The 23341-nt window shown below is 46.9% G+C and overlaps 1 protein-coding gene across 3 annotated transcripts in view; it reads right to left on the minus strand.

Annotated features, from left to right (window-relative positions):
• Positions 1 to 68: 68 nt before the first annotated feature.
• ANKDD1A (ankyrin repeat and death domain containing 1A) overlaps positions 69 to 23341 on the minus strand; it is a 34750-nt gene continuing 11477 nt past the window's right edge. Inside the window, exons 2-16 of one of the 3 annotated variants that reach the window (XM_042856585.2) lie at positions 22917 to 23020; positions 20813 to 20911; positions 20104 to 20202; positions 18457 to 18561; positions 16905 to 17003; positions 15821 to 15919; positions 13525 to 13623; positions 11790 to 11888; positions 10432 to 10530; positions 8969 to 9067; positions 6297 to 6392; positions 3981 to 4182; positions 2826 to 2918; positions 1767 to 1898; positions 1077 to 1276 (exon numbers count right to left, since the gene is read on the minus strand). In XM_042856585.2, coding sequence (XP_042712519.2) covers positions 1215 to 1276; positions 1767 to 1898; positions 2826 to 2918; positions 3981 to 4182; positions 6297 to 6392; positions 8969 to 9067; positions 10432 to 10530; positions 11790 to 11888; positions 13525 to 13623; positions 15821 to 15919; positions 16905 to 17003; positions 18457 to 18561; positions 20104 to 20202; positions 20813 to 20911; positions 22917 to 23020 — 1586 coding nt within the window. In that variant the 3' untranslated portion in view covers positions 1077 to 1214. Of the gene's footprint in view, positions 1277 to 1766; positions 1899 to 2825; positions 2919 to 3980; positions 4183 to 6296; positions 6393 to 8968; positions 9068 to 10431; positions 10531 to 11789; positions 11889 to 13524; positions 13624 to 15820; positions 15920 to 16904; positions 17004 to 18456; positions 18562 to 20103; positions 20203 to 20812; positions 20912 to 22916; positions 23133 to 23341 lie in introns of those variants that run through there. The other 2 variants (XM_065559205.1, XM_042856586.2) reach the window with 2 other exon arrangements.

Raw genomic sequence — 23341 nt, forward strand, 5'->3', positions numbered from 1 at the left:
ATGTGGATGTGAATTTTAAAAAGCATTTTATAAAACAGATTGAACTAAGAAAGAAATCACCCATCACCTTACAGGAAAAATATTCTAGTTTATTGGAGAACAGATTTGATTTCCCCCTTAAACACTGTAAAAAATACAAAACTTCACATGACAAATTTCTGAGTGTTTAAGAAAAGTGTGCTCTTTGTGAGGGTTGGTATAAATAACAGGTGATTACCTCTTCCGTACTGAAATCGAGTAAACCGCGTACTGGCACTCAAGGCTAGGCTACCTGTGTGGCGATAACATGTTAGCCTGTATGCTGACATTTTCCCCTTTAGGGAATATACAGATGTTTATGCGCCAAGGAGGGGAACTGACCCTTCAAATCCCTCTTGCTTTTGAGTTGTGCACTTTTAGAGCACAAAAAGGTAGAGGTGGTTCATCTATATAAGGTAAAATGAATTGGAAAAGTATTGATGCTAACAAAACTGTATTGTGTATTTGTGTGAAGATGGCTCAAATCTATAGTATGACTTGGAAAGCGCAAATAACAACCATTCAATTGCACAGGACTATGGAATTTGTAGCCTTTCAAATGCCAGCTAATGGGAAACTGTCGAGGCTTTGGGATCCAAAATATGATCCCTTCTTTAATACAGTCCAGGTAACACCCCTCTCCCGCCCCCCCCCCCCCCCCCCCCAACAAATGTAACGACACCAGCAGCTAAACAATTGAGCATTCCTCCCACAGTAAACCACAGGTGCCATGGACAAAAACTGAAGATGTTTGGGTAAAGAACACATCTGACTACATGTTAAATAGAAAGGTTCTCCCCTTTGTAACTTATAAGACAATTAAAAAAAATTATACATACAAAAAACGAGATGTAAACAAATTACAGTAAGAAAATATCAGAGTCCTGATTGAAACGTAGTCACAGTAGCACAAATGAGACTTTTCACTTAGCTTGTATTATACTCACCAGCATCTCTGCAACAGCAAATAAACCCCACACTTGGATAAAGATGTTTTACAATTAGCATGTGCTGATGTGTCTCGTAGTTTACCTGATCTCAAGTGGAAGCAGCAGAAGTGCCACTTGTCATGACAAGAAGCCCTTAAGTTTTATGGCCACTTTTTGGTGAATAGTTCAATGCTTCAGGTTCAATCGCTGTAGTTCTAGGAAAAAGTCAGCGGAGGCAGCATCGTACAGTCATTTCCCCTTCAGTTGTTACATTGCTGTACACTTCCTTGCAGAAGTGGATTCTTCATTTGCCTTTTTCCTAATGCTTTCTGTAAAACAAACATCATAGGTGTTTTTCCTCTCACCCATTAGGGGAAGCGGAATGAAAAATATCACTTGAACCTTTGTGCTGAGTGGCAGCTTGACATCAGCGCTGATTTTTTTTTTTTTTTTTATTTTACTCTGAGGGGTGTCTACTCAATCTGGTTTTTTAATCCTAGTTACTTAACAAAGGAGGCTCTACATGCCTGGGTGTGGGTATTTTTGCTCTAGTAAAAGATTCTGATGAATGGGAGGTACAAAGTGGCAGGAGAAATGGCCCAGCAGTATATGGAAATATGTGTACTCCATAAAACAAGGGGGAAAAGACAACCACCTAGGTACTAGAGGAGTTGGAGGCTAATAGTTTAAGACTCTGTATTTAGAAAAAGGACTGGCTATACTTACATTATGCAACAGCTACAGAAATTAAATAAAGTATTAAAAGGTTAATTCAAATGGTGCTAAGTTTGTATTAAGAGGAAAGTGATGGATTGTTACCTGCTAAGTCTCTTCTACAAATCCCCACCAGGCCTTCGTATAGTCCTTTGATTGGATTTTCTCCTGCCATGATCACACCATGAAGCCAAATAAGCAACATTCTGTGGCCATGCTCCCTGTAGCTTTTAGTACCTGGTAAGAATGATACACGGATGAAACTCTATTTCAATCTGTATGGTGTCCGTAGACTGCATCAAATTCTGACTTGATACACGTGGAACTCCCTTCAACTGTGGTGGGAATTGAGCAAATGGATGTGAGGGTAAATTTGGCCCTATTTGCTGCCCAGCCACACTGCTTCAATTTAAAAAAAAAAAAAAAAATCTGATATTGAAATTAAACCTGCTCTTTAAACAGCAACTCCAACTTCTTAAACCGTTTGGACTCACAGCTGCCTGCACTCACACCAGGTAGGATATCTCCATATATTACATCTCCTAGAACTGGAAGGGACCCTGAAAGGTCATTGAGTCCAGCCCCCTGCCTTCACTAGCAGGACCAAGTACTGATTTTGCCCCAGATCCCCAAGTGGCCCCCTCAAGGATTGAACTCACAACCCTGGGATTAGCAGGCCAATGCTCAAACCACTGAGCTATCCCTCCCCCAGGTAGCACACTGGTTCTGCTTTTGGCAGGGACAGAATGGGTTGGTGCTACAGTAGCTTTGATTCACTTTGCATTTTGTAGGTGTAAGTATTTCATGTTCTGCTGTTTTGCTGAATAACTTTCTCAGGTCCTTAAAAACAGAGCCCCATCTCCCCCTTTCTGCACTGTTCTATGTCTGGCTCTACAGGAGGACAAACATCTTCCTAACTGCTTCCCTGACGGTATTCCCTGCCCTCTTGGAAGGACAGAGCTCAAAAGCTGCACAGGTATTTAGAAGGTTTCTAAGAGAGAACACAAAGTTGCAGGAAAGATAATGGTCTCTACTCCAATCTATTGGTCTAATGAGCTATCTAGGCACACTAAGGGTTATTAAGGGTAACTAAGGGTTATTAAGCCCTCCAAATGCTCTTACTGGTGGGACAAATTTATGTCTATTTTGATGGGACATGCTTACATCTCGTCTGAAAATATCTCAGCAATGACATTCCCGTAACCTTCATAGTGTGAATTTCAAAGCACCTCTGTCTTAATCCACAACTGCAGCTCCCTGACAAAACAGGAGTCGGGAACAAGGCATAGACATCAGGGGAAAGTGAATGAAATCATGGTTAGCTGAAAGGATTGGGTCAAAATAGGTTGACTTCAACAAGAAATCTGGCCTCTTAAAAGTCTTGGTACCACATCCAAAGTAATATCAAAGATTTAATGGAATAGGCTGCCCCCAAAAAAGGGGGAGTGGGGGGGCTTCATGTAACTTAGTTATGGCAACCCAGGTCCTTGAACTGGAAGTTTTCTGAAAGCCACCTGCAAGTAAATGACTGAATTTGGCAGAGGATGTTTCATGCAAACTTATGACTCTTTGGGCTCTTCCATGCTTCCACTTCGAGCCTTGATTTGCAAACAGGGATCTTTCCAAGCTCAGAATGCCGGCTGTCCTGACATACCCTTCTAACTGCCCCCATAGTGCTCTGTGTGCTGAGCCAAAAGGGGAAAGCACAGCCCGTTCTCCAGGAGGGCAGGTGTACGGTCCTGAGTTTCTCTTTAGTGGCTCTCCAAATGCTCTTCTCTAGATTTGCACCTAATTGCCAGAGGGACAAGCAAAGGGCAAACCGGCCCAGTGGGGCCAGGGTCTTTGGTGGAAGTTGGCTCCCCATAAGACCAGGGCACTGGTAATAAAATCTCACTGGTTAAAGTCCGTGGTCTCCCTGTGCAGAAGAATAAGAAACGTTCATCCGCTTGCCTGAAAATGCTCACTCAGTAGGAAGGTGTTCAGACCTGTCTCGCTTTGTCAGTTACAGCAATCAAGTTTCCCTTTAGGGACAAGACCTCCTAGGCTTGGGGTTTCTCTATAGCAGCCAGGGAGAGGCAGCAGACCCCTTGTTTAGGAGCTGTGGATTTTCCTACGAGCCAGTTTCAGGTGAGGACACATTTTTCCTATTTATTTTATAAAGCATTTCAAACGCAATCTTGTGGCTGCTCCATCTGAACCAGGTGGCTTCCTTAGCATGTGGCCCAGTGCCACTGCTGGAGAATTATCTACTAGCAATATATAGATTAAAGGAAAAGGATGGAAATGCTTGGCATAAATGAAACGTCATCTGATTTATACCTGCCCACTGCTGCTCAATGGCTCTGATATGTGCATCAGTGAATTTCCAGTAGTATGCAAGCTTCTTCCATTCGTTGGGTTTGAGGTATTTAGTAGCTAATCTCCACATCACTGAGCGAATGTGCTGCGTTTCCAGCCTGTGATCTTGTTTAAAGGTTAAGTGTTTTGCCACCCAGGAGTCGGAGTCACTGCTGAGATTGTCCTACGATGTTAAAATAGGAGTTTCAGTGCGAGGCTTCACATTTCTTTTAGGTTGAGAGAAAAAACACCCCCCCCCAAAAACATCACAACCCTGAACAATGAATCCCTGAACAATGAGCTATGTCCTCTGTTCGCATTCCCCGATTATAGGCTATCAGGTTCCACTTGCTGACGTTCTGATGACAACAGGAAACTAACACTGGATTGTTAGCAGCAGCAGTAGCATAATCCCTAGGAACGCCCATGGGCTCTTCCAGTAATAGACCTACCATGCTTTTGTTTGTAATGGCCGGTCTGTAATATCCCCCAGCCTTGCCACTGGGGCAGTTTAAGTTCATTCTGACATAGCACGTTTCTGTTTTACTAACTGTCCTTTTCATCCTGGCCCAATTAAATACATCTTGTTAATGGCATCCTGGCTACAGAAGCCCATGTAGGTAACAATTTGCATTTCTACAGAGCCTTCTGTCTGACGCTCTTGAATAACATGCTTCAGTAACATGAGAGAAAGCTCTCAACCACCTGCGATGTAGGCAAGTACTATGAGGAAATGGAGAGGGTAAATGACTGCCCAAGGCCACACAGGCAGCCTGTCTAAGGGCCTGGAATAGAATCCGATAGCCTGGCTCTAGGCCTTCACTGCAAGACCATCCTCCAAGAACTCCTGCTGGGATTTCCAAGAGTGCCTAAACAGGTTAGGTGCTTGGGATGGTGATCTGAGGAACCTATTTACAACTGAAGAACTCTGGCTGATAATACCGTGTTGCTACGAAAGCTGCGGTATCAGGAATGCCCCTCTGTCGGTGTGTATCTACCATGCTGATAAGCCTACCTCCCAGACCAGGGACAATGCTGGGCCATTAGAACTCAGCTATGGTCTACTCAGAGTGAAGCACCTTGAGCCAATGGGTTTGTTTGAGTTGGGAAAAGATACTTCCTCCTCGGGTCTGAAGGAAGCAGGGGAGTGGAGAGAGCTGAAATTCTCCAGCTTGGAGACAGGGCTGACAAAGCAGGCAGTTATAACTCATGGGGGGTGGAGGGGAGACTCACAGAGAGAGAGTCAGGAAGTTTTGGGCAGGTAGAAGGAAGGTGACGGACTGGCCAAGGGAGAAGTGAGGTGCGGGAGAAGGCTCTGTGTTTCTGAACCCAAGCCATACGCTGCAACAGGAAGACACTGGATGACCCCATCTCCCAGAAGACTTTGGAATGGTGGGGAAACTGAGGCAAGAAGGTGCTAAGTTTGCCGATTTGGGTTGGATGTAGTTTTGGAGGTTTCATCACATGACAATCTTTAATTGAAGATTCATCTTTAATTCCTGGAGACTCCAGGACACTCCTGGTAGGATTTATTTTTTTTAGAACTGTGTGTGCCTCGTGCTATTAAAGAAAGAGCAATAATGTGTTAGGATCCTGTGCAGAGTGTCTGTACGTTATCTGCTACACCTAGCACATGTCCCTGCGAGCAGTAAATTAGAGCCAGAATGCTCACGCAGCAGGAGTTTTGGGAGAAGGTGTTACGCTATGAGCATATCTTGGGGGTCAGCATTGGTTCCAGAGACTAAGCAGTTGGACTGTGAGGTCTTGGCTCTTAGGAGGGGCTGCTGAATAGATGATCCCGAGAGCGTGCCTAGGGACCCCAAGATAGAAACAGCGCCTGGGATCTATTCAGACTCCAGAGGCTTAAAACATTGGGGGGATTCACTGGTGGGATCCCCTCACAGCAGTCTGGTGAGTGGCCAAGAGGGGGCGCTTGACTGGAGTTGTGACAGTGTCTAACTCCCTTTGACTTTCAATGGGGGCTAGACGCATAACCTGCCTAAGTGCTTTATAAACTCCCACCGATCTTTAGGTAACTAAATATCTGTGAAAATCCGGCCTCCCTTCCTCCCAGTGCAGCCAGGATATTTAACAGCAGGGACTCCTATATTAATAAGCGAAGTCTGTGGTACAGTTGTGGGCTGCTTTGTTGTTGGTTTTTTAAGTGGACGATGAAAACACAGCGCTCTTTGCCGTGGGATCAGCTGCATTTCTCTTCCCCTCATACCGGTAAGCACAGAGAACTGTCTCGTATAAAGGATGTTTTTAAGGATACTCGGCTCAGTGTATGTTGCCTACCTTCTCCCATTTGTAAAACCGATCCGCTTTGATAATCATGTCCGCCAAGTTGATATGGTTCCCCCGGGCAGCTACATCCAGGGATGTTTTTCCTTGCTGAAATTAAGAAGGAAAAAAAAAATGGTGTCCAAAATGTATATTCGCCATTTCTCTATTTTCGAGACTAATCTGACCCCTCCCCCCGTCATCATAGTCTTTGAGCACCTCCCAGTCTTTAATGTACTTTTGTGGTAGGGATTATGCTATTATCCCCAGTTTACAGTTGGGAAACTGAGGCCCAGAAAGACGAAAGTGATGTCTAAGAGGATACAGAAGAAGTCTGGGGTGGAGCTGGGACTTGAACCCAGGTCCTAGGCCAGCACCTTAACCATTGGACCATCCTTCCATTTCATCCATCTGCAGTGATTGGATCTTCCATCATACGTGGGAGCTGAAACACCCCAATTACTACTGGTGATAGACAAATGTGATCCGCCATTACTTTATTCCCAGCTCTTTAAGAGATTAAAGCATAATTATTTTTACCTGTTGTTACAGGAGCAGGGTTTACAGAAGCCACATTAAGGGGATCAGCAATCATTGATAGAGGCAAGGTGGATTTGGGTGCATTGCAAGCCTAGTGCCTGCAGGGGGTGCTAGAGGGAGTCTCAAAATGGCACATGCTGCACCACTAAGCACTAAATGCATGGGGCAGGTTCTAGCCACTCTCCCAACCCAGCCGGTCATCTGTCCCTTTAGATGCTGAATGCCACTCACTGCTCGCCGTCTCTTCTGCTCTGGGAGCTGTGGTAGCTTTGCTAATTGCCTTGTGCCCCGCCCAGAACCAGGTTCCCTATGCCTCTCTACGACAGCAACAATGCCCTCTCTGCGTGCCCTCTCCCCACTGCATCAGGCAGGAGCAACCACAACTTGGCCCTAAATGTCTCTGATCTCACCACTTAGAGAACAGGGGCTTCAAAGCACTTTACAGACATTCATGGGGTACTGAACGCTTGCACCCGTGTCTCCGAGGGCTCAACTCAGTACTACATGTTAAGTCTGAGACGAACTACGGCCCTTTGTCCAACAGATTCACCGAGGTGTATGGATCTGAACTGATCCGTGTAATCCCACAAATTTCTGCAGTACGTGTATGAACAGAAACCATCTCCTAGAAAACGACACAGGTCAGTTTGACTATTAATGTATGAGCAGTGTATTGTATGAACTGCGCATAGATAGAGAGGAATGGGACTGGAATACATATCATCTGTCTATCTTATCTATGTATCTATCAGTTATCAGAAATAAATGCAGCATACCAGGAGAGGAATTCTGTGCTGGGATTGGCTTTTTGGTAATGAAGAGTTCTCACTTTGTACTGGGGATAAAATGTCCTCAATTTAGCAAGCACGTTTTCTCTGTGCAGTGTCTTCCTCTTGTTCAGTGGTTCTCACCCAGGAGTACGTGTACCCCTGGGGGGACGCAGAGGTCATCCAGGGGGTACATCAACTCATCTAGATATTTACCTAGTTTTACAACAGGCTACATAAAAAGCACTAGCGAAGTCAGTACAAATTCAAATTTCATACAGACAAGGACTTGTTTACACTGCTCTGTCTACAATACGCTGAAATGCAAGTACATTATTTATATTCCAATTGATTTATTTTATAATGATATGGTAAAAATGAGAACGTCAGCGATGTTTCAGTAATAGTGAGCGGTGACACTTTTGTATTTTTATGTCTGATTTTGGAAGCCAGTAGTTTTTAAGTTTGGGGGGACACAAGACAAATCAGACTCCTGAAAGGGGGACAGTCGTCTGGAAAGGTTGAGAGCCGCTGCTCTCCTTCTAAGAGCTGCCCGATGGTGGCAACAACAAACATTTATTTTGGTTCAGTACCTAAGGCTAAGTTATTGGATTTAGTTTTCGTTTATAAAACGTGCAGCGGTTTAACTTCATAGCAAATTGTAGCTCTGATACTAACCTGTGGCTGAATGCTCTTGAGTTTTTCCCCCACATATGCAAATATGCCCAGCTACACTCTCAGAACAAAGAACAGAATTTGCCAGGTGCTCTTAAAATTCTTTTAGTTAATTGGAGTTCTGGGGTTTCTTTTTTCTCCCCAGCAAGCAGAGCACTGAATGCTGGGTATTTCAGATCCACACACACTGGATCTTTTATTTTTTTACCCATTAAAATGTTTCTTTGCACTATAATCGCTATAATTTGTTATTTATGATCGCTACAGAATAACACTGTTTGGTTATATTCACATATAAGTGAAAATATATGGCAGTAGCATAGGGTCACCAGATAGCAACTGTGAAAAAACGGGACAGGGGGTGGGGGGGTATATATAGGCGCCTATATAAGAAAAAGTACAAAAAAATGGGACTGTCCCTTTCAAAACGAGACATCTGGTCACCCTACAGTAGCAGGAGTCGGGTCTGAGAACTTTGCATAGCAAAGAGTGAACTACCCTGTACTTTTCTAAGAATCATTCACATCCCCTTCAAAATTGAACACTTCCCGCCCCCCCAATAAAAAAGCATTATTTTAACTGTTTAGTCCTTGAAAATGTTTGTATGTTAATAACACTGTCAGTTTTACTCATGGGCTGAGATCAAACAAAACATGTCTTTCCTCCAAATCCCCACGCATCTATCCCATCCCTAAGGATGTTTACCTTATCAATTAACTTCAAGTTAACTCCTGCTATGAGAATCATCTCAGCTATGTCTTGTCTCCCGTGTTCTGCAGCGATATGGAGTGGTGTCTGCTGCCTCTGTGTAAAAAGAAAGCAGAAGCAAGTTGAAATACCTGGGAGGAAATGCTGGCCAGGAATGATTGGAAGAAATATGGCCATTTATAACAATACATGACAGAACAAGAAGCAATGGTCTCAAATTGCAGTGGGGATGGTCTAGGTTGGATATTAGGAAACACTATTTCACTAGGAGGGTGGTGAAGCACTGGAATGGGTTACCTAGGGAGGTGGTGGAATCTCCATCCTTAGAGGTTTTAAGGCCCAGCTTGACAAAGCCCTGGCTGGGATGATTTAGTTGGGGTTGGTCCTGCTTTGAGCAGGGGGTTGGACTAGATGACCTCCTGAGGTCTCTTCCAACCCTGATATTCTATGATTCTACTGCGAGACAATGGTAAGTGTGTACAGAGGAGCACGTTCTGTTCTCCCTCATGCCCATTCAATGTCAATGTAACTCTCCCATCAACTGGAATGGGCCCACAGTGAACTGCTAGAGCCATTCAGAAATAACAATGGCCTGGTCTGGTACCAGCACTAGGAAGTCCTCGACAGTACATATTTCAGCCTAAAGATGGATGAACTTGTTGTATTATACAAAGTACCTTTGGGACTATGGGAAGGAAATTTTTTAAACCCTGTGAATCAAGCAGAGATGCCCAGGAAATGGAGAATCTGCTCTAAGTGCCGTCCATAGGCAATGACCACAGCAGCAACAAAACACCTTGGCCAACTGGAGCCAGCGCCAATAGTCATTACATTCTATGGCACGTAAGGACACACGTCAATATGGATACCACTGTTGTGATTTTTTTCTTTCATACTCAAGGACTTCTGGAAAATCCCAGGAAATTTAAAAGAAACCAAACAAAATAATGTGGCAATTTGACGCAGGCATGAAGCAAGCAAGCATGCATTGAGATAACTGCAAGAGTAGAATGAACAATAACTAAAATCAAATGCTAGGTTATACAGATCTTTTTGTGTTACAGACTCGTCATTAGTGAGACCACAATTTTGACTGAGAGCCAACCAAATCCATCCTTACCCCCCATTTTCAGTCATTCTTAACTGTCTCAAAATATCCTTCTGTGCTGAAATTCTCTCTCTTTGTGTACAGCTCAGAGGTGAGGGGCTGACTCGGTAAACTTTGTATAGCAGTCACCCAAAGAACTCAACAGGAATTCCACGCACAGAGAGCACTTGCGGGGTCGGGCCCTGCGTTTGCTTGGAAAATGTGAACAATTCAGCCATTTTCATGTTTCAGGAGCTGAACGTCCACGTTTTAAAAGCGTTGTTCTTTCCCCCACCCCTGCTCCGAACTGGCTGATTTAAAACCTCGGTTAATGTGGTTCACGGCTCAGAGATGGAAGGGTTCCCAGCCTTACGTTATCCGGGATGTCCAGGTTGCACTCTGTGTCGATGAGGAATTTAACGATGGCTGGGAAGTTCTGCAGCACTGCAATGTGCACAGCTGATGCATTTTGCTGCGGGAAGAAGGTGCATTACTTGCATATGAGGGGGAAAAGGCATTGGGGTGTCTAGCTCACACACAATGTAAGGATCCAAGGATGCAGGTCTACATCCTGGGGCTGTGGGGGCCATGGCTTGCTGACACTCATTTGTCAGCACTAAGGGAGATGGGCTAAGCACCATCTTGTTAAACCTGGAAAGTCAATCAGAGCCCCCAAGGCCTGCAGCTGCCCGTTTGGCTCAGACCTGCTACCTATGCCAGGAAGTGAGCCATGTGGGCTGTCTGAGCAGCTGTGCAGACGTTGGCCCCTACTCTTGCCTGCCTCCTGCAATCCTGATCCAGCCCTGTTCCTGACCTGCTCCTCACTCCTAGCTCCCGCCTTGCTCCTGCTCCGTGTCTGATCCTTGTCACTCTCCAATTCCTGCCCTTTCACCTTGCTCCTGACCATTGGCTACCAATCCTGGTTCTGCCCCCTTGCTCTGACTTCTGGCTCAACCCTTGGCTCTGGCAGTTGGTATCTGACCCCAGCTCCGATCCTTACCTTTGATTACTGGTCCTGATTCTGGCTCAACCCCCTAGCTCTGGGACTTGGCAGTTGACTCTGGCTCTTACCCCCACTTCCATTTTCTGACCTGGATGCCTGCTCTGCCCACTAGGCCAGACAGCCCACGTCCCAATTCCTAACAGCAAGGGCACCTTGGCCAGAACACAATGGCTACTTCTGAAACTTAACTTCCATTCACGCAGCCTTTGGCTTAAACGTATAAACCGCAGCCAGGATTGTTCCAGGTTCAACAAGGGAATGATGTACGGCGAGGCTTAGCCTTCTTCCTGCTGAAGTCCCTGGGAACAAGCTTGCAGCTACTGTTGTCATATGAAACACAACCAGCAACTGAACTCTGCTTTCTTGGAACCCAGCTCTCCTGACAATGGCTGGCGATAGTCTAGGCACAGGTGCACACAGACTGAGGGAGCAGTTTTCTACCCAATTCTAGCTCCCCCACATGAAGGGACCCTCCATATGGTAGCACTCCATAATTGAGCTGCCAAGGGGCATTCTCAGGCAGGGCCCAGGATCAGAGGACATGTTCTCCCCCACACAAATCTTGCCTTGGCTGAATGGAGTGCTGTGATTAGCCACAATACGGGCTCGCAGCAATACTTACTTTTGCAGTGTTGAATTGAGCCCTGTATTTTTTTGCCAAGCCGAAAGAAAGCTGGAATTTGGCGCTATCTGTTCATCAATGATTCAAGCCATTTAATATGACTTACATGATTAACTGCATCTATGTAGATTCCTGCATCAATAAGGACCCTGGCCATGTCTTCATAGCCATGGAGAGCTGCATAATGAAGGCAGGTCATCGCTTTCTGAGAAAGACAGCAACACGGCCGATATTAGTCGGGACCTTTTATCAAGCCAAAGGACGTATTTCCAGCGGGGTCTCTGCTCATTCTGCTTCCCAGTGATCCCAGTTGTTTAAGAGGCCACCCCAAGAGTTCTCCCTGCATTCCTTCCTCTGGGGAGAAGGGGGGAAATCAGTGCACACAGTTAAGGACACGACAATACTAGGATGATAGATTTCAACTGGCTAGCTCCACAACCAAAGCCATAACCACTTTCACATGGGAATGCAACTATTTGGTTGAATGGCCTCGATTGCTCATGCCCTGCAGTGAAATCAGGAGTTTGGGAGGTACAAGGCATGCAGGACTGACCCGTTCACAGGGAATCTTCTCTAAGATACAAAATTCAGATGAGTTTCGCCATCTCCCAATTGCCCCCTTATCCTTCAGAAAACCCTAATGATCTTTCGCTGGGTGTTGTTTTTCCCCTGTAATAGTCTCATATCTCTCTGTCCTGATGGGCTGTCCTCTTCTCTCAGACAGTACATGTTTTCAGAGGGAAGATGATACCTGTTCAATCAGCCTGATGCTACAGCACTATTGGGGTATGTCTTCAGATCGATCTATTGGGGATCGATTTATCGCGTCTAGTGTAGATGCGATAAATCGATCCCCGATCGCTCTGCTGTGGACTGCAGAACTCCACCGCGGTGAAAGGCGGAAGCGGAGTCGACGGGGGAGTGGCGGCCGTCGATCCCGCGCCGTGAGGACGGGAGGTAAGTCGAACTAAGATACGTCGACTTCAGGTATGCTATTCTTGTAGCTGAAGTTGCGTATCTTAGGTCGATCCCACACCCCAGTGTAGACCAGGCCTTAGATTCCATCCCCATGAAGGGAACTTCAGTTTAATTGGTGGTGAACACTTCTCCCACCCTGGGCCAGACTTTACATGACAAAAAGATGGCTTGCTTGCTCCCTTTGGCCTGGCACTGAAGAAGTGCCTCATCTGTTGGCTGGTTCCCAGCTGCACTGTCCCTTGAGAAGGCAGATTACCACACACTGCCCCAAATTTGACCCGGCGATGTCGATTTCAGCGCTAATCCCCTCATCAGGGAGGAGTACAGAAATTGATTTTAAGAGTCCTTCAAGTCGATAAAAATGGCTTCGTCGTTTGGCGGGTGCATGGTTAAATCGATCTAACGCTGCTAATTCGACCTGAACTCGTAGTGTAGACCAGGGCTAAGAGAATTCCTGTGGAGGTAGGGCGTCCACTGTAGCGAACAAGTCAGTCTGTGTTTGGTGACAGAATAACAGGCAGCCAATGACCCACCAAAGCTGGGACTGAAAGTGAGACCTTACTCCAAATTCCAGAGTACGTGTAGACAAAATACCATAATGGCAACGGCCTGCGCCGGGACCTTCTGGGCAAAGCGGCTCACATTCAAGTGTTTGAGGCCTAGCCTTTGGGCAAATGGCTTTTCCACTCTGCACTGATACTTTATTAACCGAAGTCGCATTCCAGAAGGTGAATGGAGATGAGCCCTGCGTGTGCACTGCTGACTGCGTGTGCACTGCGGCTGTGCCAGCCACACAGTTGCTACAAGTAGCACAAACGTGAAGTGCTCAGAGACAGAATAATCTTCAGACCGTTCCTGCTCACCTGGGTTTGGGCATTAACGTCACAACCAGCTTCCAAGAGGAGTTTCACGCAGTTGTAGTGGCCTCCCTCCGCAGCCAAGTGCAGAGCAGTCAGACCTTCCTGGAAACACAGCAGAACAAGCTTGACATGGGCATGCTAGTTTAGGCTATGAGAGCCTTTAATAAAGCAAGTGTCACTCTCTGTTTCATAGGGAAGGACAAGCCACAGCTGTGCGGTAGGAGAGTCCATTCATTAACTTGGTCTTCTTTGGTAGCTCATCTTCCCAATCACTGATATGTTAAAATCATGGTTCTAAGGACCAGGGATTCATTCTCACTCCAGATTACAGTTAGGAAAAGGAAGGAAATTAACACACACACGCTAACAATAGAGCGAAGGCCTCACTCCGTACAGACTGCAGTGGGAGTTTTGCGTGCAGTTTGGGACTCTGAATGTTCTGATCCGTCGTATCTAATATACTGTTCTTTAACGCATCTGCCCCAGGGTCTGCAAGCAAAGTGATTTTACCCACACATACTAGCTAGTGCAATTCTACCGAGGCACAAAAGAGTGAGTTTGAAAAGGACTCCATGCCTAACCCTGTAATTTACTAGCTTTGATTAATTAAGGTCACAATCTTAATGTGATTTAAAGATATTTTTGTGCATCAACAAGAACACACTATAATAAAATAATTAAAACATATACTCCCAGGGAGTATCAAATCCCAGGAAGTATCAAATGTCACTTTACCAGAATCTTATTTACTTTGCAAAGAGAGCGTTAAATAGGATATAAGAGGAACCCTGATAAACTTAACTAGTAGTGTGCCCTGCAATTGCTAAGGACTTTACTGAGCCAGTATTTGCTATCCAGGGTTTTAACTATGTTTAGGTCTTCTGATTTTAGGTTTTAACCGACAAAATGCCCCCAATACTGATTTCTTTTTTGTTTTTGTTTATCCAATAAAGAGCAGAAATGCTTCCTTGTATAGGGGTACCATATTTAAGGTTTTAAAAAAGAGGACACTCCACGGGGCCCTGGCCCCGCCCCTTCCCCCCCATCCCCAAAGTCCCCGCCCCAACTCCGCCCCCTCCCCTGAGCGCCCCGCATTCCCCCTCCTCCCTCCCAGCCACGCGAAACAGCTGCCCGAGCGCTACCAGCTTCACGGTTTGCCGGGCAACCCCCTGACCTCCAGACCCGCTGCGCCCCCAGCCGGGCGCTTCCCCTCCCGGGCTCCGGCTGCGCTGGGGAAACGCCCGGCCAGGGGCGCAGCGGGTCTGGGGGCTGCCCGGCAAACCGTGAAGCCTGTAGCGCTGGGGCAGCTCGGCTCTTCAGCTACACAGAGCTGAGGTGTCTGGGGGGAGCAGCAGCAGCCGCCGCCGCAGCGGGGAATCCACCTGCAGCTCGCAGCCTGCCGGAGCCGCTCAGGTAAGCAGGGGACTGGAGCAGGGATGACGGCCTTTTCCCGGACATGTTCGGCTTTTTGGCAATTCCCCCCGGACGGGGATTTGAGGACCAAAAAGCCAGACATGTTCAGGAAAATCCGAACGTATGGTAACCCTTGTAGCTAAGGGCTTGTCTACATGGAGCAGTAACGCGGACTATGGGAGCATGATTTCTGAAGCACCCTAATGTGTTGCACATTAATTAGTCCATGTAGACCCTGCTGGCGTGCACTAAAGGTTCCCTAACATGCTTTAACATAGTGCTGTTTGAAACAGTACTATGTCATTGCACTAGAGAACACTACAAAGAGATTACTCATTACACTGTATATACAAAGAGAAAGCCCTGAATCTCCCCTGATTTTTGGACATTACATAAAAATCAAAAATTGCTAAGAAAATAAACACCCAAAATGAAATGCATAAACCTCAAAAAAACAGAAAGCCGTAACTATGTTCCAATCTCAGACTCTTCCGTTGTTCAGTTGTAGAGAGAAAGATCTCAGATAGAAGGGTGATTTGTTCAGTGACTAAGGCAACATTGTTTCAGCAAGATTTATTTTAAAACAAAATTCATTAGCTGTTTAGGCATCCCGAATATGCAGGGGTGAGAAGATAAACAAGTGTCACAATGAGGGATTTTGGTCTTGGCTGTTGGTCCAACAGGTATTTTGTCTTTCACCGATATTCTGTATACATGCCCAGCACTTTGGATCAGTGCATTTTAAATAAAACCAGATAGCTACATAAACTTGTTCTAGATACAGTCCCCATCAGTCCTGGCCAGTAGGGTTGGTTAAATCAGCTGGTGTGGGAGATCACCTCTAAGGATGAAAGGGACGCTCTGGTCTGGTTTGTTTTGCACTCACCATGTTCTTTTCTTCTAGGTCCAGTCCAATTTCTACAATCTTCTGCAGCACCGTGGGGTGCCCATTTTTAGCAGCTAAATGTAGGGCTGTGTTCTTTTCCTGCAAATAAACATTGCTTTGTGTGTAAATAAACTGCATGATCGAGTACTCAGACAAAGCAACTCTCTGCAAACCAATATTTAGGGTGATTTAGTCTGACCGCAAATCCTGTAGTCAGTGTCTTCTGTGTTAATCATCATTTAAGAAAAAAAAGATCAAATTCTGATAAAGATGCTTTAGTACATCAAAGGGAGGTCTAGGAGACTGTTCTCTGTATGTATATATATCTCCTCACTATATGTTCCATTCTATGCGTCCGATGAAGTGGGCTGTAGCCCACGAAAGCTTATGTTAATTATTACTGTTATGGAACACATGTATCAGTCCCCCATTGCTGTAGGATCTTGTTATCACTGTAGTGTCAGTAATGCCTCAGATTTCACACTACAGAATGATGGCGCATGGGTCTCATGGACCTTCTCTGAATGGGGCAAATGTCTTCTGTTTCCTTTATCTGTCTAGTTACTGAGACACCTCCCATCACCATAATACAGGAGCGCCCCTAATGTTCAGAAAATGGTAGGAGCATGTACGTTCCTTGATCTAGATGACTGAACTGATGATCCTTTCATCTGTCATTCCTCTCAGTCTGGGCCCAAGGATAGAAATCCCAGTGTCCTTCTCCCCACTAGGGGCCTACCATCTACCCGCGACAAGCCAATGGGACGGCTTTTTCTGGTAGTCAGGTTGCAGCTTCATCGCAATGTATCTTAGAGTTATGACATCCAGAAAGCTCAGGGAAGAATGTCACCCCTGTCCTTGCCCCACTACGGTGGTGTACTTGGAGGGCAAATAGACGGGGGGAAATTTCCTTGGCAAGACACTGCAGACCACTGTGTGACCAGCTGATGAGCTTATGCTCACAACCCACCTGTGCTAGATTTCAACCAGCCCCCCAGCTCCGTATCCCATTAACAGTCCCTTGAACCATCTAGTCCATGGTTACATTTCTCTGGCCCTGTTCAACGGCTTTTGGTTTCCATACCTTGTCTTTAACACTGTGACTACAACCTGACCCAATCAAGAACTCCACCACTTCTAACCTCCCGTGCTCTGCAGCCAGATGAAACGCCGTCTTGTCCATCTTTAGGTAAAAGAAAAAAGAAAGAAAGAAGAAATGTGGAAAACTGGGAAAGCACAAACACCATGATTTTGCTAAAGGCCCAAAAATAATGTCTTTGTGAATACTCACATCCTGACAGGCTGGTTGTATTTCAACCCCCAGGTATTAGTGCTGTACTTCAAAGGTAATAATATAAACCACCAAGAGCAAAACGTTTTTTGTTTTAAATTTGGAGGTGATCCTATAGAAACAAGCTGATCTGAACCACCCCCGGGTACGAACAGTTTGGTGTACTTTGGTTTCATCTGGCACAATAAAATGGCAAGTTAATCTCAGTATTTATTTTACAGGAAGAGGGGAAAGTAAAAGGTTTATCACCAGGAAACTACAGTTTAAAAAAGAGAAAAGGAAAACGATCTGCAGCATCAGTTATCTGGTGAGTCATTTATTTTAATAAAGGTTTCGGCTAAAGGTAATTTGCATGTTCGACCCACTTTTTCTGAGCAGCAAAGCGAATGGATCACTGCAGGAAGTGTGTGGTAAGGGAAGAAAGGGCTGCTCTTGACATCAGTGAGGATTCTGCGTGCAGGAGGGCAGGATGTGGGGCTGGAGTTCTGCCTTGTGAATGCAAGCGCTTTCTTTATTAACAGATTGAAAAAGAGGCCTGCCGCTTGAACGCATCGGCAGCAATTAATCAGTAAAAGACCTGTGGGAGATATAATAATAAGAAAAGGAAACTATTACCCAGTCCCCACTGCATCAGCTATGTTAGGGGAGCAGGCTTCAATTAATGGAACCTGGATTGAAACTCCAAGGGACTAGTGTGGGAGAGAGAGCGTTAGCTGAGGACTCTTGGCTGTAGAATTCTCTACTGACTGGAGCCAGAGTCAAATCACCATGGAGATGGGACGGAAGATTCACCTCCTGTTGCAGGCCTTTGCTTGAGAACCAGAGGTTGGAGTGTGATACCCTTAATATTAATAATCCCTAGCTCCTACATAGCACTTTTCATCCATAGATCTCCAAGCACTTCACAAATGAGGTCAGTATCATTATCCTCATTTTACAGATGAGGAAACTGAGGCTCAGAGAGGGAAGTGACTTGCCCAGGGTCACCCAACAAACTAGTGGCAGATCTGGGAATTGAAGCCTGGTCTTCTCACTTGCCCATGTTGACTAGTACCTTACTCCATGAGTGGTGTCATTGACTTTACTACCTGTACAGTGTTGTTAAAGCGAGGTGCTATTTAACATGAGTAAAGGTATCAAGAATCTGGGTGTGAACGAGGAGTCAACCCTGCTATGTTCTTCTTAAAGCCGCAACCCAGATTTGCCCTCTGTGTGCATCTGAGCGCAAAATCTAGCCCCGAGGACTTGATCCTGCTCCTGTTGAAGTCCATGGGAATGTTCCCATTAATGCCAATGGAGCAAGATCAGGCCCTAGGAAACCGAAAGTGGTCCAGCATCTTGCTACCTTGTCTGTCTTATCCACATGCACGTCCTCCAGGTCCTCCATAATGAACTCCATCACCTTGATGTGACCTCTCTGAGCTGCGCAGTGCAGCAGGTTCCTGCCATTCTGCAGAGGGAAGAAACCATACTTGTTTACTGAATCAGCCGCTAAATTGTTTGATTTTTTTTTTTAAACAGCTTGTTCAGTGGTTCTGAAACTGGGGCCGCCGCTTGTGTAGGGAAAGCCCCGGGTGGGCCGGGCCGGTTTGTTTACCTGCCGGGTCCGCAGGTTCGGCCGATCGCGGCTCCCACTGGCCGCGGTTCGCTGCTCCAGGCCAATGGGGGCTGCGGGAAGCGGCGGCCAGCAAATCCCTTGTCCCAAGCCGCTTCCCGCAGCCCCCATTGGCCTGGAGCAGCGAACCGCGGCCAGTGGGAGCCGGGATTCGCCGAACCTGCAGACCCGGCAGGTAAACAAACTGGCCCGGCCCGCCAGGGGCTTTCCCTACACAAGCGGCGGCCCCAGTCTGAGAACCACTGAGCTTGTTCCGGTTAGAAAACCCATCTGGAACCTAGGTCAGCTTGTGCTGTAGATGGCTGCTCACTGCTTCTAAGAACCGATGTGCTCTGGCCCAACAGAGGTTGATTTTTAAACAGACCTACTGCTGATTTCTTAGTACAGTAGAACCTCAGAGTTATGAACGCCAGAGTTACGAACTGACCAGTCAACCACACACCTCCTTCGGAACCGGAAGTGTTAAATGTAAACTACTAAAAAAAGTAAAAGGAAAGCAGCATTTTTCTTCTCCATAGTAAAGCTTCAAAGCTGTATTAAGTCAATGTTCAGTTGTAAACTTTTGAAAGAACAGCCATAACGTTTTGTTCAGTTAGGAACATTTCAGAGTTACGAACAACCTCCATTCTCCAGATGTTTGTAACTCGACCTCTTACAGACGTTCCTGCGTGTCACACCCTCATTACCAGAGCAGCCAGCGTGTGCAAACACCATAACCGTGACATAATGTAGCATGAATTCATTTTATAACACTCCTCTGGGAAGTGACCTTCCTTCAGCAGGAATGTCATGTACACAGCTGGCTTGAGTCTGGGTATGGGGGAATGCGGCAGCAGCGATACGACACCCGATCACGTCTCTCAAAAGCAGTGATACAGCACAGAATACGGACTGTCATATTCCCCTGGGTTTCCTACACATATTCGACCGCTGAGAGATCTGGAGGAGTTTATTGCCCATGGCAGGGAGGAAGGGCTGTAGCTCGATTTAAGCCCATGGATATATTCTTCTTATAATATTACAAAAATGAACTATAAGATCCGAACACCCACGGAGAGCAATGGAAACATGTAAGAGGAGTAATGCCACTAGAACTATGAGACAGATGCTTCAGAAGACACTGGTATGGGTACAAGTACCACGCTCTGTGCGGACGCTCAAAAGCAACAGTTTCCTCTGTGCAGACAGCCCCGCAGTGCTTCCAAGGGTCAGGTTTTCTAGGCATTTCCTGGTTCCTGCTTTCTCAGCACTCCCAGGTTTTCCCCGCTGTAATCACACACAGCAGACGAGTTTGAAATTCCCCCTCGCCTCTCTCTCTCCCTGTCACCTACTGGCAATGAATAGCTGGCGTCAGGACGCATGAGGAAGCTGCCTCACCTTATTGACACAGTTGATCTTGGCACCGGCGTTCACGAGGATCTGAAGAACGCGCAGATGGCCAAACCAAGCAGAGAGGAGGAGTGCGTTCATTCCAAACTGTGCCAAAGGAAACAGAGCCATTTCCACCCTTCCGGTGATAGCCCGTCCCTGCCCTGCCCCGCCCCGCCCGCTCCCCCAAACATTGCAGCGGGTCATCGGTCTTCAGAATGTCAAAGGAAATTTGAATGGAGGTAAAAAATAAATAAACAAAGTGTTTCAGTGTTTCCCCATTTTCTGGCCCAGCTCCCTGTCTCCTCACCAGGACCCCGGCTCTGGGTGCAAGCTGCATCAGTGACTGGTAAGCAGCCTTTTGCCTCTAGGCTGGCATCTCATATCCACTGGCAGAAAGTTATTCCCGTCTGCTGGCTTGATTTGCTGGGCTCCATTCGCTATCTAGCAGACGAGTCCCATAAACCACCAACTGAGCTGGTCCTCCCAGGCAGCCTGGTTCACAGCCTCAGCAGAGAGGTGAAGGATTTCATGGACCTTCTCACCCCTAGTGCTTTGAGACACAGTCAGAAGGAAGCTTGCATGGCTGATGCCCATGCTGCCTCCAAGCCTGATCCCTTGCCTTCTCCCAGCACTACATTAATTGTAGGACAAATCCCCCGGCCCCAACCTCTGCAGACAACCTGCAACAGGCTGCAAAGGAGAGTCACACTCATACACTGTCTTTGTCGTCCACCGGGACTTCGTGCTCCAGCAGCAGCCGCACGGCTTGCTCGTTCCCGGCTCCAGCGGCCCAGTGCAGAGCAGTCCTGTCTGTCTGGAAAAGAGGAAAGGGAACGGGAAGATGGATACAAGCACAGGGTGAAATCCCACTGTAGCGGAGTCAATGGCAATACTCCTATTGCCTCCAAGGGGCCAGGATTTCACCCACAATGCATCTTGCACCATACGGTACTGTAATGAAACCGAGGACGAAGGGCAAGTGGACACCCGAGATTTTGCAGGTTCAGGGCCAGACCCTGGAATCTAAATGCAGGCAAAGCTCCCATTGCAATGCAAGGACTGTAGGATCGAGCCACTGGGGTCTTTGGGCCAATATAGCTCTATAGTGTGAGGAATCTAAGTCTTTGTTTCAAAAACAAGAGTGAGTTGGAAGTAAGCAGGGGGGAGGGATAGCTCAGTGGTTTAAGCATTGGCCTTGTAAACCCAGGGTTGTGAGTTCAATCCTCAAGCGGGCTATTTAGGGATCTAGGGCAAAAATGTGTCTGGGGATTGGTCCTGCTTTGAGCAGGGGGTTGGCCTGGATGACCTCCTAAGGTCCCTTCCAACCCTGATATTCTATGATTCAAGTAGGACTAATGGTAAATGCATGAGATCTCTCTGAAGGGAAACAAAGTTAGGGACAATCTCAACCTATGGGCTGCAGGGATAATTTTCCAAACCATTTCTGTAAATATTTGGGAGGGACCCATTTGTTCATGCAGAGCCCCAATGGGTTCTCGTGCTCTGGAATGGGGGCCTGGGCACATATTGGAAAAGCCCACCCATAAAAAGAGTGGTACCGTCCAAAGAACAAGGTGCTCAGATTCTGCACTGAGGAGAGCTATGGCAGCACCTGAATAGAGGGATGGATGGAACAAATCTTTAAGTATGGCCACAAGTCTGAATTCGTTGTGCACCCAAATTTCCCACAGCTCTGCTGACCAGTGCAGGGGGAGTCCTGAGTGCGTGAGGAGTGTGGGATCAAAGCCTGTCTTTGTAGCTGCAACATACTCTGTGCATCGTCACCCAAGGAGGCTGAAGCAACCTTCACTAGTAGTAAACCTCCTGAAACTCGATGTCATTTTTAGTTATAGCCCCTCAGCATCACCCTAATCAACTCCTCTCATTCCACAGTGTTCACAGCTTTCAAATCCTTTTAGGCCGTGTGCCGTGGGTGTTTGCGCCATACATGCTGTGAAAGGGTTAATATGGGCCCAAGAGGCCAATTAACCAGGCTGGGTGCTCCTGGAGGATGGGCCAGGCCTAATTAAAGATAAAGTCCAGCTGGGTGAGAGGGGAACTGGTTTTTTCCCCACCATGAAAAACTGGGTGAGCCCAGTTGGCAGGGGCGAGACCAAGATGTGAAGTGAGGTGGAGTGGAGAGTTTCCTCTCTCTGGGAAGCAGCCTGAACAAGGCTGAGAGGAGCAGACAGGCTACTCCAGGGGGTGAGCCGGAGCCTGAGTGGGGCCAGGGGCCCTGAGGAGCTGTAGCCTGCCTGAACCCTTGAGTGAGGGGAGGAGTGTGCCAGCCCCTGTGCCCACGGGGTTCACCAAGGCACAGAAGCCTGTAGCTAGACAGGCGGCTGGCACAGAGCAGCAGCAGCACGTCTGTGACAAGATGGCTGTCAACTGAGCCCAGCCAGGCTAAAGGTTTGGTTCTGTTTACGTGTGTTAGACTTCGGTGAAGGACTCTGTGGCCCCAGAAGGGGCCGTTCTTTGCAAAGTGCTGTGGCCGGAGAGCTAGGACACTGCTATGGCTGCAGTAGGCCAAAGGACAGCGGGGGAAACTGAGGCAAAGATGCTGCAATGCCACATCCAGCCAGGAGGGGTCGCGCTGGGGCAGCAACTTTGATACAGGGTGCAACTCTCTGGATTTCAATGCATTGAAGAATGTGCTCTACCATTAACTACTTGGCCCTGGGTTGGTGCTTTTACGCTTTGCCCAGAGGAGCAACTAATGAGGAGAGTAACGTTCTTTTGTGTCTGGAGACACAGTTTGGATGTTAACTGGCTGCAGCTCCGAGGGTCCCCTCTGCAGCTAGAAAGCAAAAGGCACCTACATTGTTTTTGGCTTTGACGTTAACCCTTGTCCTGATGAGCTCTTGCATCCTGGCTATGTCGTTCCGCTTTGCTGCATCGTGGAATTCTTTTTCTGAATGAAGCACTGAAGCACGAGAAAAGACAAGACAGGCAATACGGTAAGTTGTGGTGTTGAGCAGAAGCAAGAAGTAATTGCCGTTCCTGCTGAACGTTTCCTGCATCTCACTCACTCATTATAAATGGGCATTAGGAAGGATAATTCACTGGCTAGGTGTCTACCTCTCCTATTGCCTGCTGAAGTCCCAGCCCTCCAGACTTCAGTGTGTGCACAATGCTGCTCCCTGCCTTCCCACATGTACAGAAGCATGAATGCGTCACCCCAATCCTCTTCCAGCTCCACCGGCTTCTCATCCATTTCAGGAGCCAGACTGAAATTGCCTTCCTG

This window comes from Chrysemys picta, chromosome 10 (genome assembly GCF_011386835.1).
Source record: "Chrysemys picta bellii isolate R12L10 chromosome 10, ASM1138683v2, whole genome shotgun sequence".
NCBI classification, from domain to species: domain Eukaryota; kingdom Metazoa; phylum Chordata; order Testudines; family Emydidae; genus Chrysemys; species Chrysemys picta.